This window comes from Hoplias malabaricus, unplaced genomic scaffold, assembly GCF_029633855.1.
Source record: "Hoplias malabaricus isolate fHopMal1 unplaced genomic scaffold, fHopMal1.hap1 scaffold_328, whole genome shotgun sequence".
Classification (NCBI taxonomy): Eukaryota; Metazoa; Chordata; class Actinopteri; order Characiformes; family Erythrinidae; genus Hoplias; species Hoplias malabaricus.
This window is the reverse complement of record NW_027100893.1, coordinates 18,254-31,691: the sequence shown is the minus strand read 5'-3', so window position 1 is coordinate 31,691 and position 13,438 is coordinate 18,254. Positions and strand designations below refer to the sequence as shown.

At 41.7% G+C, this 13,438-nt stretch overlaps 1 protein-coding gene across 1 annotated transcript; it reads right to left on the bottom strand.

Annotated features, from left to right (window-relative positions):
- Positions 1-1,333: 1,333 nt before the first annotated feature.
- On the bottom strand, positions 1,334-13,403 carry LOC136682336 (tripartite motif-containing protein 16-like protein; the record flags this gene model as incomplete). Its single annotated transcript, XM_066658826.1, has 8 exons — positions 13,384-13,403; positions 12,395-12,476; positions 10,653-10,748; positions 10,238-10,471; positions 9,981-10,140; positions 9,602-9,658; positions 8,717-9,207; positions 1,334-1,465 (listed from the first exon to the last, which is right to left on the bottom strand). Coding segments are annotated over exons 1-8 (1,272 nt in total), but the record flags the coding sequence as incomplete, so codon positions are not given.
- Positions 13,404-13,438: the final 35 nt, after the last annotated feature.

The following is a 13,438-nucleotide window of genomic DNA, read 5'->3' as shown; positions in this document are numbered from 1 at the left end:
AAACAGACTAATCTTAGACAGAGCTAAATAGACACCTGGACAGCGAGAACTAAACAGACACAGACAGCTAAACAGACTAAACTTGGACACAAACAGCTAAACAGAGAAAACACAAACAGACATGAGACAAGAGAGATACAAAGACTAACTTGGAAGGCATGAGAAACAGACAAGACAGACAGACAGACTAGACAGCACAAAATGAAGGTGGAATGTCCAACAAACAAGAAGTGGCACAAAGGATACATACACAAAGGATACTTAAATACACAACACAGACAAGGGACACCTGGAACAGACAACGAGGAGGCAGGATTACACATGAGACAAAGAGGAGGAGGAAGGCGCGGCCAGGGCAGAGACATGAACAATAACAAACAGAGCCATTTGCAAGAGCACATGGCGGGGAAAAAAGGCATGACAGGACAAGGGCGTGACACTCACAATGGAAGGCAGAAGTTGAGGGAATATATAGGGTGAAACCCACGTGGACACACCACACTCCTCACAGACAGTCACCCGGAGGAAACCCACACAGACACAGGGAGAACACACCACACTCCTCACAGACAGTCACCCGGAGGAAACCCACGCAGACACAGGGAGAACACACCACACTCCTCACAGACTGTCACCCAGAGGAAACCCACGCCGACACAGAGAGAACACACCACACTCCTCACAGATGGTCACCCCGAGCGGGACTCAAACCCACAACCTCCAGGACCCAGGACCCAGGAGCTGTGACAGAGGCACTACATGCTGCGCCTCCGTGCCGCCCGTATGAAGAAAATGTTAATTACATTTTCACTTCGGTACTTGAGATCAAAGATGTACAATGACTACAGCTATTACAGTTGCACTGTCCACTGTTATCTGTCATGCACTGTAAGCGGTTCAAATAAATATTTATGTAATAGCTGTCAGATCATTTGGGAAACAGGGACCACTATTCTCTTAAACACAACTTGCTTTAATGTAATTACAATAATCTTAGCTAAAAACACACTAAATATCAGTGAAAACTCAGATACAAAACAAGTAGTCATGGATGAGTGATTTCTAATTGATCTGCATCACAGAATTTTGCAGTTGATCCCAAACCAACCCAGAACCCAGTGTAGAGCAGCTGAGTGAAGGTGGTGTGGACGTTGTGGAGGAGGGTCATTTTGTCAGAGACGCTGTAGAAGGACTGAGTTCCTGCACCGTGATCCACATACACTCCTATTCTGGAGGAGGACGGGGCTGAGATCTCAGTCTCAATGTTGTTGTGAAAGAAACAGGGGGGGAGAACACCACAGACTCCAGGACTGATTGTTGTGTCCAAACTTACCCCCTCCTGTCCCACTGATCTTTGTATATGACACTGATATGAACACTGCATATCACTCAGCACTGCTCCACTCAAGTAACAGCATCCACTCACACTCTCTTTACTCAACACCTGCCACAAGCTGTCAAATCTCTCTGGATGATCAGGGTAACCCTGGACTCTCCCACGGTTTCTCACTGCTCTGTTCTTCTCAGACAGAATGAGGCACCAATGTGCTGTGTTAGGGGCCAGGGTCAGACAGCAGAAATCTAAAAAGGGTTAAAAAATATATATGTATTCTATTCACAGAAAATGAACAAGTTTAAAGAAATTATTGTGTCTGTGCTCTCCCTCCTCATTTCTATAATTGCTACTAAATGAGCATCAAGAGAAAACCAGTCTGTTTCTTTTTTAAATTTCAAATTTTTGCTGTGTTGTGTGTGTGTGGGTGGGTGTGTATCACATACACTTCAGGAAATCTTATCTGGTCTTTGGCTTTGGGGGTAAAATCACCTGAACTCCTGCAGCTGTGGAGACACAGAAACCAAATGATCCACAACAGAAAGAAAGAAGAAGACATTCATCAAGAAAAAAGAAAAAGGGAACTGAGTTCCAGCGAATGTTTATGTTTTGAATCATCAAACCGACTGAACACAGGCAGATATCCTCTAGATCTTCTATTAATAAACATTTAAAAAAGCTTCTCAGTGTCAGCAGAGTCAAGGAGAAAATAAGATCATGTTCATGTTTTGAGGGCAAGCCTGGTCTTATAGGTAGGGATGGTATCCACCCTATGTGGGAGGGTGCTGCCTTACTTTCTTTCAGCATAGCACATAGTCAGTAGAGTAGTGTAAACACCTGAAAATCCAGAGGTGGGACCAGGCCGCAGACAGACAGGCTAAACCAACCATCTGCAAACTGCCTTGAGGCGTCACCTAGGTTCAGCTGTATTGAGACTGTGTCTTTCCCCCGAATTAAATATAAAAGTAGAAAATCTAAATCAGCCTGTTTCAGCAACCTAATCGATATTAAATCATACACATATGAGAGCAGCAACCTCAGAACACCTCAGAACTAAAATTTGGGTTACTCAACATACGATCACTAAACTCAAAAGCAGTCATCATAAATTATATCATAATTGATCATAAATTCGACATTTTCTGTCTCACAGAAACATGGGTTAGACCAAATGAATATTCAGCACTAAATGAAGCCACTCCCCTAGACTTTAATTATGTACATAGCCCAAGATTATCAGGCAAAGGAGGTGGAGTATGTGTAATTTACTAAAATACCCCAGACATTAGTTTTTAACAATATGACACCTTCACTTCTTTTGAGGTTCTCTCCACCATTATTATAAATCCGGTCACAAAAAAGGACGCATTTTCATTATGTGACATTTACAGACAACCAGGGCCTTACTCAGAATTTCTGAAAGAATTCAGTGATTTTGCTGTAAACCTAGATGTGTGCAATGTAGTGGAGTATGGATCGAATAAAGAAATGAAAAGTTCTGAATGAAAAAACTCTCTCTCTGAATAAGGATTTCTTGGGACAGAACCCTACATTCCACAGACTGCGTGTGTGCAAAGACTCTGCACTCCCCCACACACACACACCCCTCACGCACATACCTAAGGTCTGCATCAAAGGACGCCTGTCCGTGACCCCCCGCCTCTGGTCCATGAATGAAAGATAACAAGCCAGTTTATGATTCTCTTAGGCAAAAAGAAGATCAAACAAAGTGGTGAAGACCAGAATTAATAAACCTAGTTTATGGCTCTCGGCTCAAGGTGGGAAACCTTATCGTATGCAAGATCACACAGATGGCTAACAGGATTAACCTCGCCCTGAACTCCTGGAAACCCATCCGCACAGGACGAACAGCATGGACCAACAGCGACCCCAAGTGGACAGTTGCGAAATCATGTTTCGCCCTGCGAATAAAGGACTTAATTGAATGTTAATAAATATGTTTATGCAATATGTATGAATGTCACTCTCTGTTGTCTTCAGGTGAATGTCTACCAACCAATGAAGTGATGTGTATCTGTTTCAATCATGAAGGAAAGTTTCTGTCTCTGATTAAGAAAACGAATTAGTATCTGACTTCTAGCATAATATTGTAGTGGGATGTAATCGTAAAATACCCAAGATATATATACGTAGATGTTTGATATTAATAATCCAGGACACTCATTGTGCTGTACCACAAGTATGTATAAGTAATTTTTGTGTATACTTGAATCTTTTCTCTCTCTCTCTGAAACGTGAAACAAGTCACATGAGCCTCAGACCCAGGATCCAATCAAAGGAAGGATACCTCCCAAATGGGCGTGACCGCGCCACATCTGAAAAGAGAGTGCCCGACTCACGTCGCTCTCTTCTCGCTTCCGCACTTCGCACTCTTGGCTTCTGCTCTTCGCTCCCTTGGCTCCACTCTTCCTAGAGCTCTTCTTCCGCTCTCCAGCGACCTTCTCATGTTGCGCTCACTCTCTTCAAGTGCGACGCTCTTCATTCTCCCTTACGCCGACGGAACGACTCATCAGAGACTCTAAGGACTGCACTCAGCTCCAAGGGACGCCTTGTGCCAGTTAGCAGTGTGATACAGAAACTACAACGTAACGTTGAGTAACTCTAAGTAATCTTTGTTTAATCGTGTTTATGTTTTATCGCCCAATCTAAGTTTAATCTCACGACTGATCAAAGCAGGTGAAACTTATTTTGGCCAGAATAAGATATCACCCCTGAGATTAATTGATAGTGGATACATTAGCGTTATACGCTGACTTCTGAGGGCATCGCTTCTGGAGACTCGAGTAACGAGCGAACGACTCTGAGACGCCCCCCTCACTCAGGGGACAATCCAGCCAGGCCAGCAGTTCTCCTTGAAGGGAATCCCCTGACTGACGTCACACCGTCTAAGGCCAAGAGTGTCTGACTCAACCTGGAAGGAATCCCCTTTTCAGCGAGCCTACCTTCAGTGACACGGGGAGGACAAGAAGCAAAGACCTGGAGAATGGAGATTGAAACTGCAGGACCCGACGGCTCGGTGATAAAAGGCAAAAAGAGTAAGCAAGCAAAATTTACTCACTTTTCAGAAGCTGATGCCTAATTAAGTCTCTTGATAAATTTATACATTAATTAAATCTCATTTAGCAACACATTAGTCAAGTCATATTGCCTAGCCTATCTTTAACCCTCTGAGGTCGGCTATAAAATTGAAATTCCACATAAACACGTATATAACTCTGCGAGATTTTATCCTAAAAAAAATACAACATACCTCAGAAACCTTGAAGGGTCTACTTTCCAACTATATATCGGATGAAACGATATATATATTTATATTCTTGTGAGAGAAGCGTAAACAACAACCAGCACATTTTTGAGGCACAAGCTTTTTTGTTCCGCCCATAGACGCGTTCTGCCGTTCATATGTTAACACTATGGTAATTCGGCAGCTGCTAGTGGAGGATCATTGGCTGATAATTTGCATGAAAACGCCCATTCGCTTGTTACAAACACAGAGCACATGTCGCGGAATTGTTGTTGTGGAGCTTCGTCATGTCGCACTCACGGAAGCTGTGGAGGCACTGCTACACATCCAGGAGAGCTTTGCTCTGGAAAGTGAAGAGGATTTCAGCTCATCTGACAAAAGCGGGGAGGACAGTGACGAAGAAAGATTTATTTTGAGATGCGGATTGATCCGAAGGAGGATTTTTGTGATAGGTAAGTGAAATATTTCCTTTCAAATGAAACAAACCCATGCTTCGCGCTTACTGTGTACACTTCGCGAATTCCGGGTAAATTAAAATAAAGAATAAATTAAATAAGTATTACTTTGTATATGAAAGCATAAATGAATGTAAAAAAAAACAAACATGTAAGATGTATAATTATGCAAGAACGAGTTCATTCATGCTTATGTAAATACACTGAATGCTGCTGTTGTGTAAACGGCACATTCAAGTGTAGCCTGTTGCTAATCTGAGTGTGCATGCTGAGAGTGCTAAGATTAGCATGCGAGGCTCCAGTACCATAAGTGTGGCTTATGTGTAAATGGCTGTATATGTTTAGCCTAGTGTGGTAATGTAATGATTAAAAGTTCACAAAGTTTTGACCTCAAAGGTCCTGGCGAGAAATGTTTAGAATGTGTTTTTTCACAGTATATCAGCACTTCTGAAAATAGGTTTTTGGAAAGTCTAAGTTTAGAGTAAATTTAATCAAAATATAGATGTATGACACTCTTACTGATTCAACATTGTTGTTGCAGAGATATTTCTGAAAAATGCATGTGTAACACTTTGAGAAAAAATAATTTCAGATACGTACAATTTGTAAAACAATCAAGGCATGTCAGACTACACCAGTGTCTGAAAACCCCTCAGACTACAGGGGGTTAAATTCGAACCAGTTTGAATTTAAAGATAAAAAAACCAGTCAATAAGCGTGTCCAGTCTTCAACTTTACTGCCCCCTGCAAATTCTGCAGACGAGGTCCTCACTAAAACTAGAAAATTTGAACATATCAGCCCAGTTCTATCATCACTTCACTGGCTGCCTGTTAAATTCCTCATTGATTACTATATTCTGTTATTAACATATAAAGCTCCACATGGGCTCGCTCCTGAATACCTTCAAGATATCAGCGCTGGATCTGAGATATGCGCAAGTCACCAACACACACACACACACACACACACACCAGTGGTGGATGCTGGTCTTTCAAGGAGGGGAAGCTCAATTTCAGCCTACATCATAAAATGTGTCGGTTTATTTATACATAAATTCTACCCCCTATTCCTTTTCAAGAAAATGATCTGTGACCCTGTCATACCAACAAGGCGTCTTTTCCAGGGACTTGACTAGTGTCCTCTCAAAGGCCAGCAGAGCTAGGCTGCTTAAACGGCCTTGGCCCATGTGAAGTGTGTCCGCCTGTGAGTGCTTTGTGACGGTGGAGGGGCTCAGCAGCACCCGCTGGACAGAAACTGCGATAGAAGTCAGAAAGAGTGATAGAAGTCAGTCTCCAAACAAAAGCAGCTACAAAAAACCCACCAGAAATAGAAGCTCGATTTGTCGCTAGTCGTTTTTAACAAAGAAAATGCCGCTAAGAGGTTTAAGAAAGTCTCCGGATCAACTCAGAACAGAATGAAAATGTAATTCTCCCAGGGATCTCTACACCAAAGGATCACTGATTCGCACATTTCGCTGTCAATCAAAAAGGGATTCAGCCTCAGACAGATCATCCAATCATCATGCAGAAGCTGAGCGTCCGGGCCAGCCGAGGCCAGCCCACTGCCCCATAGACCCCCAGAGACGCTGAGCGTCCGATGGGCGGGACAAAGCCCAGCATTTATCCAATGGCTCGTCTCGTTTTGCTGCACTTCGCTATTGAACTCTGTGTACGCTCAGCATGCACACAGATTTGTGAGTCTGCGGGAAAGCCGCGTCCTTACCAGTGATAAAAAGCTGATTCTGAACAAAAGTTGAGCGCGTTGTAGTGCATATTTATTCATTGACATGTACACACAACAGTATATATTTGATCACTTTTTTTTGACATTTTAGGGGAATCTGAGCTTCCCTTGCAGTCTTAGAGCAATCGCCTCTGACACACACACACACTCACCCAGTCACTCACTCTACAACGAACTCCAACTATTGGCCGTTCTGTGACTGTGGGAGGAAACCGGAGCCCCCCGGAGTAAACCCAAACAGACACAGAGAGAACACACTGTCATTTGGGGCAAATTCCTACACCCAGACCTCCTGGAATCCCAGCATCACTCAGCACTGAGTCGACACTTTATAAATTTAATTGTCAGTTAAAGTGAGTTAGTGTGTGACTCACGTTCCAGAGCATCGTAACAGATGGCCGAGCCATCGCTCCTGCAAAAAACACAAGGCTCCGGACTCGAAACCTGAATACTGATTACTGTATTAACATAAGAATTAGCGTTTTACCTCTGAATAAATTAAATCAGTGTGTATTTGCTTTTCTGAGGCTGGCGATGCACTGAGGCCAGCTGTTAAAGCAGCACTAGGTACGATTTGGTACTTTTTGGTCCTGGGCTCCCCTACAGTTGCAGACTGTATAATTCACTTTTACAGCACTGATCTCAATCAAGGGGGAAGGGGAAGGGGGTGGTGTGGTGTCCTAACCTCCTTCAACATTTACATAGTGCAGTTTCTGCAGTGCTGAGCCTGGAGTAGCAATGATAGAGTCTCTGTTCTGTTCTGTGCAACAAAACATTCATCTGCATTTAACCCATCCATGACATTGAAAACACAAACACACACACACACACACACACACACACACACACACTAATGCATTGGGGATTCTTATATCAAGGGCCACATCCTTTCAGACCCACGGGTCTTGACAGGAGTCTCCATTACCTCTGAATTTATGTATCACTTTCAAAACTCAGGTTCCAGGTTTTGGATTTTTGGTTGGACTTTCCCTTCCACAAGGACATCAACTTCCGCGTTACTGCCCTCTTGTGGTTGGGATAGACTGGTGCAATCTTATTTACCACAGTTTTCAAAAATAAGTTTGTAAATGTTGGAGCTTCAATACTTCAATACTCTATAAACTTTTCACACTCAACTTGCCCCCGTCACAATTTTTTTGTGGAGTCAAAACCTAAATGTGTGTAGAGTCACAAATTACAACCGAGTGACAACAATGGAAATATTTCTATGGGCTTCGGTAGCTTCAAGAGTGTGAACACATCACAGACTCGTGTTTTAATTACAAATTATAAAATGTCGCAGTATTGGAAAAGGGGTTTGTACATTCAATATTTAACTTAGTAGCAGTTGGTACTTTTAGGGATGTGGGGTAAATAGTGACAAAACTTTACTCCTCATCCCAATTTACTTATGGTCATTGTAATTAAATATTACCATTAAATATGTAATAATCTTGGCTTAACCCACAGTAAAAGCCTGTCTATAGCAGGTAAATATACACCTCAGAGAGAACGCAGATACAGCAACATGTAGTGGATGATGTGGTTTATTTATGACAAAGTAAATTTAATTTAGTCACAGGTGAGGAGATCTCAACATGTTGTAAACTCTAGGCTTTAGTTATTTCTCGTTCACTGCCTTTCATATCGTCACTGTCCAAAGAAAAACATCTGTATCTCTGTGTTTGTGGAGTTTTTGTTTACTACATCATTTGAACACAGCTGTATAACAAAATAATCTTGGTGTTGTCTAACAGAAGAAATCAAATGGAAAGCAGAAAATTCCTTTTATTTAAAACGTACATTAAATTTCTAGTTTCTTTAAATTGAAACTAGCGGTCCACTGCTGACCCTGATCTCCCACAAAGAGGACATCTTCATTCTGGATCACACAACTTTGCAGTTGATCTCCAACCAACCCAGAACCCAGGGTAGAGCGGCTGAATGAAGGTGGTGTGGACAGTGTGTAGGAGGGTCATTGTGTCAAAGACGCTGTAGAAGGACAGAGTTCCTGCGCCGTGATCCACATACACTCCTATTCTGGAGGAGGACGGAGCTGAGATCTCAGTCTCAATGTTGTTGTGAATGAAAGAGAGAGAGTGAGAACACCGCAGACTCCAGGACTGATTGTTGCGTCCAAACCAGCACTCATTACCCACTCCTTTCCTGCTGATCCCTTTATATGACACTGATATATACACTGCACATTCCACAGCACTGCTCCACTCAACCTCCCAGTAACAGCGTCCACTCACACTCTCTTTACTCAACACCTGACACCAGTCGTCAAATCTCTCTGGATGATCAGGGTAACCCTGGACTCTCTCACTGTTCATCACCACTCTGTTATTCTCAGACAGAACGAGTTCCTGATGTGCTGTGTTGGGGTCCAGGGTCAGACGACAGAAATCTAAAAAGGGTTAAAAAAATCAATAAATCTGTCTTTTATTCACAGAATATGAAGATATTTAAAGAAACAACTATGTGTCTGTGCTCTGCCTTCTCTCTCTAATCATATTTCTTATTGAAGATTAAAATATTAGTTTTTTATTTGGGTTTATATTAATGTGTAAATATTTGTGTAAATCTCTTAGTGTGTGGAGAATGGTGGTGTATTTGTGTGTATTTTGTTTCTGTGTGTGTGTGTGTGTGTGTGTGTGTTTGTGTGTGTGTGTGTGTGTGTGTGTGTGTGTGCGTGTGTATGTGTGTGTTTGTGTGTGCATGTGTGTGCGTGTGTGTGCGTGTGTATGTGTGTGTTTCTGTGTGTGTGTGTGCTTGTCTGTGTGTGTGTGTGTATCACATACGCTGCAGGAAATCTTCTCTGGTCGTTGGCTCTGGGGGTAAAATCTGAACTGCTGCAGCTGTGGAGACAGAAATCAAATGATCCACAACAGAAAGAAGTAGACGATCATCCAGAAAAAAAGAAACAGGGAACAGAGCTCCAGTAAATGTTTATGTTTTAAATCGTCAAACCGACTGAACACAGGCAAATAACCTATAGATCTTCTATTAATAAATATTTAATAAAATCTTCTCAGTAACAGCAGAGTCGAGGAGAGACAGGGGAAAGCTCCACACACTCTCTCCACTGTGTAACTCTGCTGATCTCCTGTCTTTCTTTAGTCTGTACTTGAGGAAGATCTGTGTCCGTCACTATATTTCACATAAGGGGTCTCCTCTTACCGAGCGGAGGGATTTTACTGAACTCCTCTTTGCAGAATTCCTCCAGTCGCTCTTTCAGATCAGAGAGAGATTTCCTCACTGTGTCGAATGAGAGATGTTGATTAACTCTGATTCTCTGTGAGTCCTCAGGTCCAGGAGAGACACACAGAGACTGGAAACTCTACAGAATACAGAAGGGTAAAGGAGAACAGGAATACAGATCTTTTAGAGCCTTCCTGAGCTTCAGTTCTCTCTATAGATCACACAGTGAGTGTTACCTGGAGGAAATGGATGTGATCGTCTGTGTGTGGAAGCTGCTCCAGCTCAGTGTGTCTCCTCTTTAGATCAGAGATCTCCTGCTCCAGTTTCTCCAGGAGATCTTCAGCTCGACTCAGTTCAGCCTTCTCCTGAGCTCTGATCAGCTCTGTCAGCTCAGAGCGCTTTTTCTCAAAAGAGCGGATCAGTTCAGTAAAGATCCTCTCACTGTCCCTCACTGCTGTCTGTGCAGAGCTCTGTTACAACACACACACACACACACACACACACACACACACACACACACAGATGGTACTCCACACGGTGTCTGTGTAGGGTCTGTAAGTGTCCAGCACTGAGCTCCTCACTTTCTGACTGGAGGAGAGTGGGACTGAAGGGTGGAATATCTGCTCCAGCCACTCTCTCCTCACTACTCACCTTAAGAGCTTTCACAGCCTCTTTCACCTCCTGCAGCTTCTTCTCTTTCTCCTGGATTCTCTGCTGAGATTCCCTCTGCAAATCTTTCAGTCGACTCTGGATCAAAATAAACACTTTATGAACTGTGAGATAAGAGTAAACCATTAATTAAGAATATGATGTTGTTTTAACAGACTTTGACACTGTGCTGTTTACTGTAAAGCAGTGCTGGGTGGTACAGCGGTTCATATGGAAGTGTACTGCTGCCACACAGGAAAAAAAATCCTTAGTATGTGGTTATTATGAGAAAAGCCTCTGGTTATTATGGGATAGTATCTAGTAGTAGTATGAGATATGTCTGTCTCCATTCTGTTGGTAATACCAATACTGTTCCGACACCAGAGCCACTGAGCAGTGGTCTCACTGGGTCACACCACAGTGACCTGCGATGATCCGGTGGTCCACTTGTGTCTAGTTCATCATCCATGTAATGTTTTATGTGTTTGGGCTTATTTTACTGTAAAGTGTGCTGCTGGTCTCACCACTAAAGCTAAAGAGAGGAGTTTTTGTCTGATTTTAAAAAGTCTAAATCATTTAGTGCTGTAGATATTCTGGAAGTTTATTCCAAAGTTTAGGGCATAATAAGAAAAATGCTGCTTCTTCACTTGTCAATGATGATTCCATAAATACGCTGCTAAACGCCAGATGAGCTCATGGTCAAACTCATTTACTTTCTGTAAGAAGAGCCCTAATGATGTGTCAGTAACCGCTTTGTAAGGATTCAGAGCTCTTTTGAGCACCGATGCGTGTTGTGAGTTGGTGAAACAAACCCGGCACATGGAGCTGGTGCTCGCTGCCCTCAAATGAGTCACAGCTTATAGTTATCAGTGTGTGAAAGAGGCGAGGAGATTAGGACACTTTACAGGAAAATACAGGCTACTTTACATCTAAACACACCTTATTTGTTTAAATATGTTTTAAATTAATGAAGGTAAAGTTTCCTAAAAAAAAGTAAAATAAAATAAACGGTGAGAGATTGATAACATTAACAGAGTGTAGCTGGTTTACGTAAGTTGTGAAAATTAGCCAATAGTTTTGAAGTTGTCTGAAAAATGTGTTTAAAACAGCAAAAGGTTTTAAAATCCAGTGCTATTAAGTAGAGGCTACTGAGTAATGAATTATTAACTATCATAATAAAATATGAACTAACTAATACTACTTGCATATGTATTTAAACCTCTTCCAAAAAGATTCCAAATACAGATAACAATTATTCACAAAGGATAGTGGTGCCACTAATTTCACACCTGATCATTATAACTCCTTATATCTTTGTCAAAGGGTAATTAGTCAGATTGTTAAATAAAATTAGCGACAGTAGCGACATTGACTGTAGCGACAGTGTCAATGACAGTATTTCAAATGCCTAAGTGAGGAAAATACTGAAATAAAATGTAGAATACATGTTGAGCTTTCCAACTGAGCAGGACTGGATTGATAAAGAGAAAGTGAGAAACACATGACACCACCTTGAACTCCATTCACAAAGCCCTACAAATGTGGTTGATTCAAATAAATCTAATAGAATGTCCTCATTGTCAGTAGAACAGCACACTTTAAATGTGGCTGGGTCACACTTGTACAGTTTGTACCAAAGACAAGAAAACACAGATAAAGTAGTTTTATTTTGTTTTATTTTCAAGTGTCACTAATGTATGTGCATGCACTCATTAACTTATTAACACAAACAGATCTTCATAAACTTGTCTGAAGAATGGGCTGCAGAACACAGGTGCATCAGTGTAGAACGCCAGAAGTTCCCCCGTCTCCAATGCCCAAAGTAGTCTGTAGACAACAAATAATAAACAGAAGCACACTCTTAGTATCAGTTTATAACAGACAGCGTAACTGCTTTTAACTGCATACGTTCAACGTTTTCACATTTTTTGTGTTGACTTTTTTTTGGCAACCACTGGTCTGAGGAACAATCCTCAAAAACCACACACAGTGCGCATATATTTTTTGCAGTTTTATACGTCTCTCAGCAGTTCATCCAGCACTCGAGTCAATACATGGTACAAAACGCTTGGTATTCTGCACTGTAGAGTTTCCAATCACTACACCTGTACATTTCACATCTGAGAATCATTCATTAGAGTACAACTCTGTCTCAGTGTATTGAAATATCATAATACTCCTCATACTTACTGTCAAGACACTGAGATGGTGCTCAGGGCTGGAATGATTGTTTTTCAGCAATGTCCTTTAAGAGGCGACACACGAGTGACAGCATTAAAATAGCTTGGCCATCCACATTCAGGACTACATTTAATAGTGTGCCCTCCAGAGCAATAAGGGGCATCCCTGAAAGACATCACAGAAGTATGTAGATATTGTTTTACAATTTTAGGGAAACAAAACAGATCATTATAAAATGACCATATAACCAACATTCCAATTCAATCATTTTAAAACAAACCCCAGTTTTCTCACTGTGAAGGCTACAGCACAGTAAGCAAAATGAAAACTGAAATGCCCAGTTCAGCTGTAAGAACAGTTACACAACCTTCTGGTGAATGTCAATGGTATCCATTAACTCTCCTTTACCTTTCAGACTCAACAAGCTGAATTCTTCTGAAAGAAATTAGTATAAACTAACACAATGCTAATCAGATATTATGAATTACTCTTTTTAAATCTGGTCAGTCACCCAATGACATGTGCACTTATGAATTCAACTACACCGTCATACCTCGCAGGATCACCAGTCATGCCTGTTATGTTGCTCCCTTATAGTGTAACTAAGT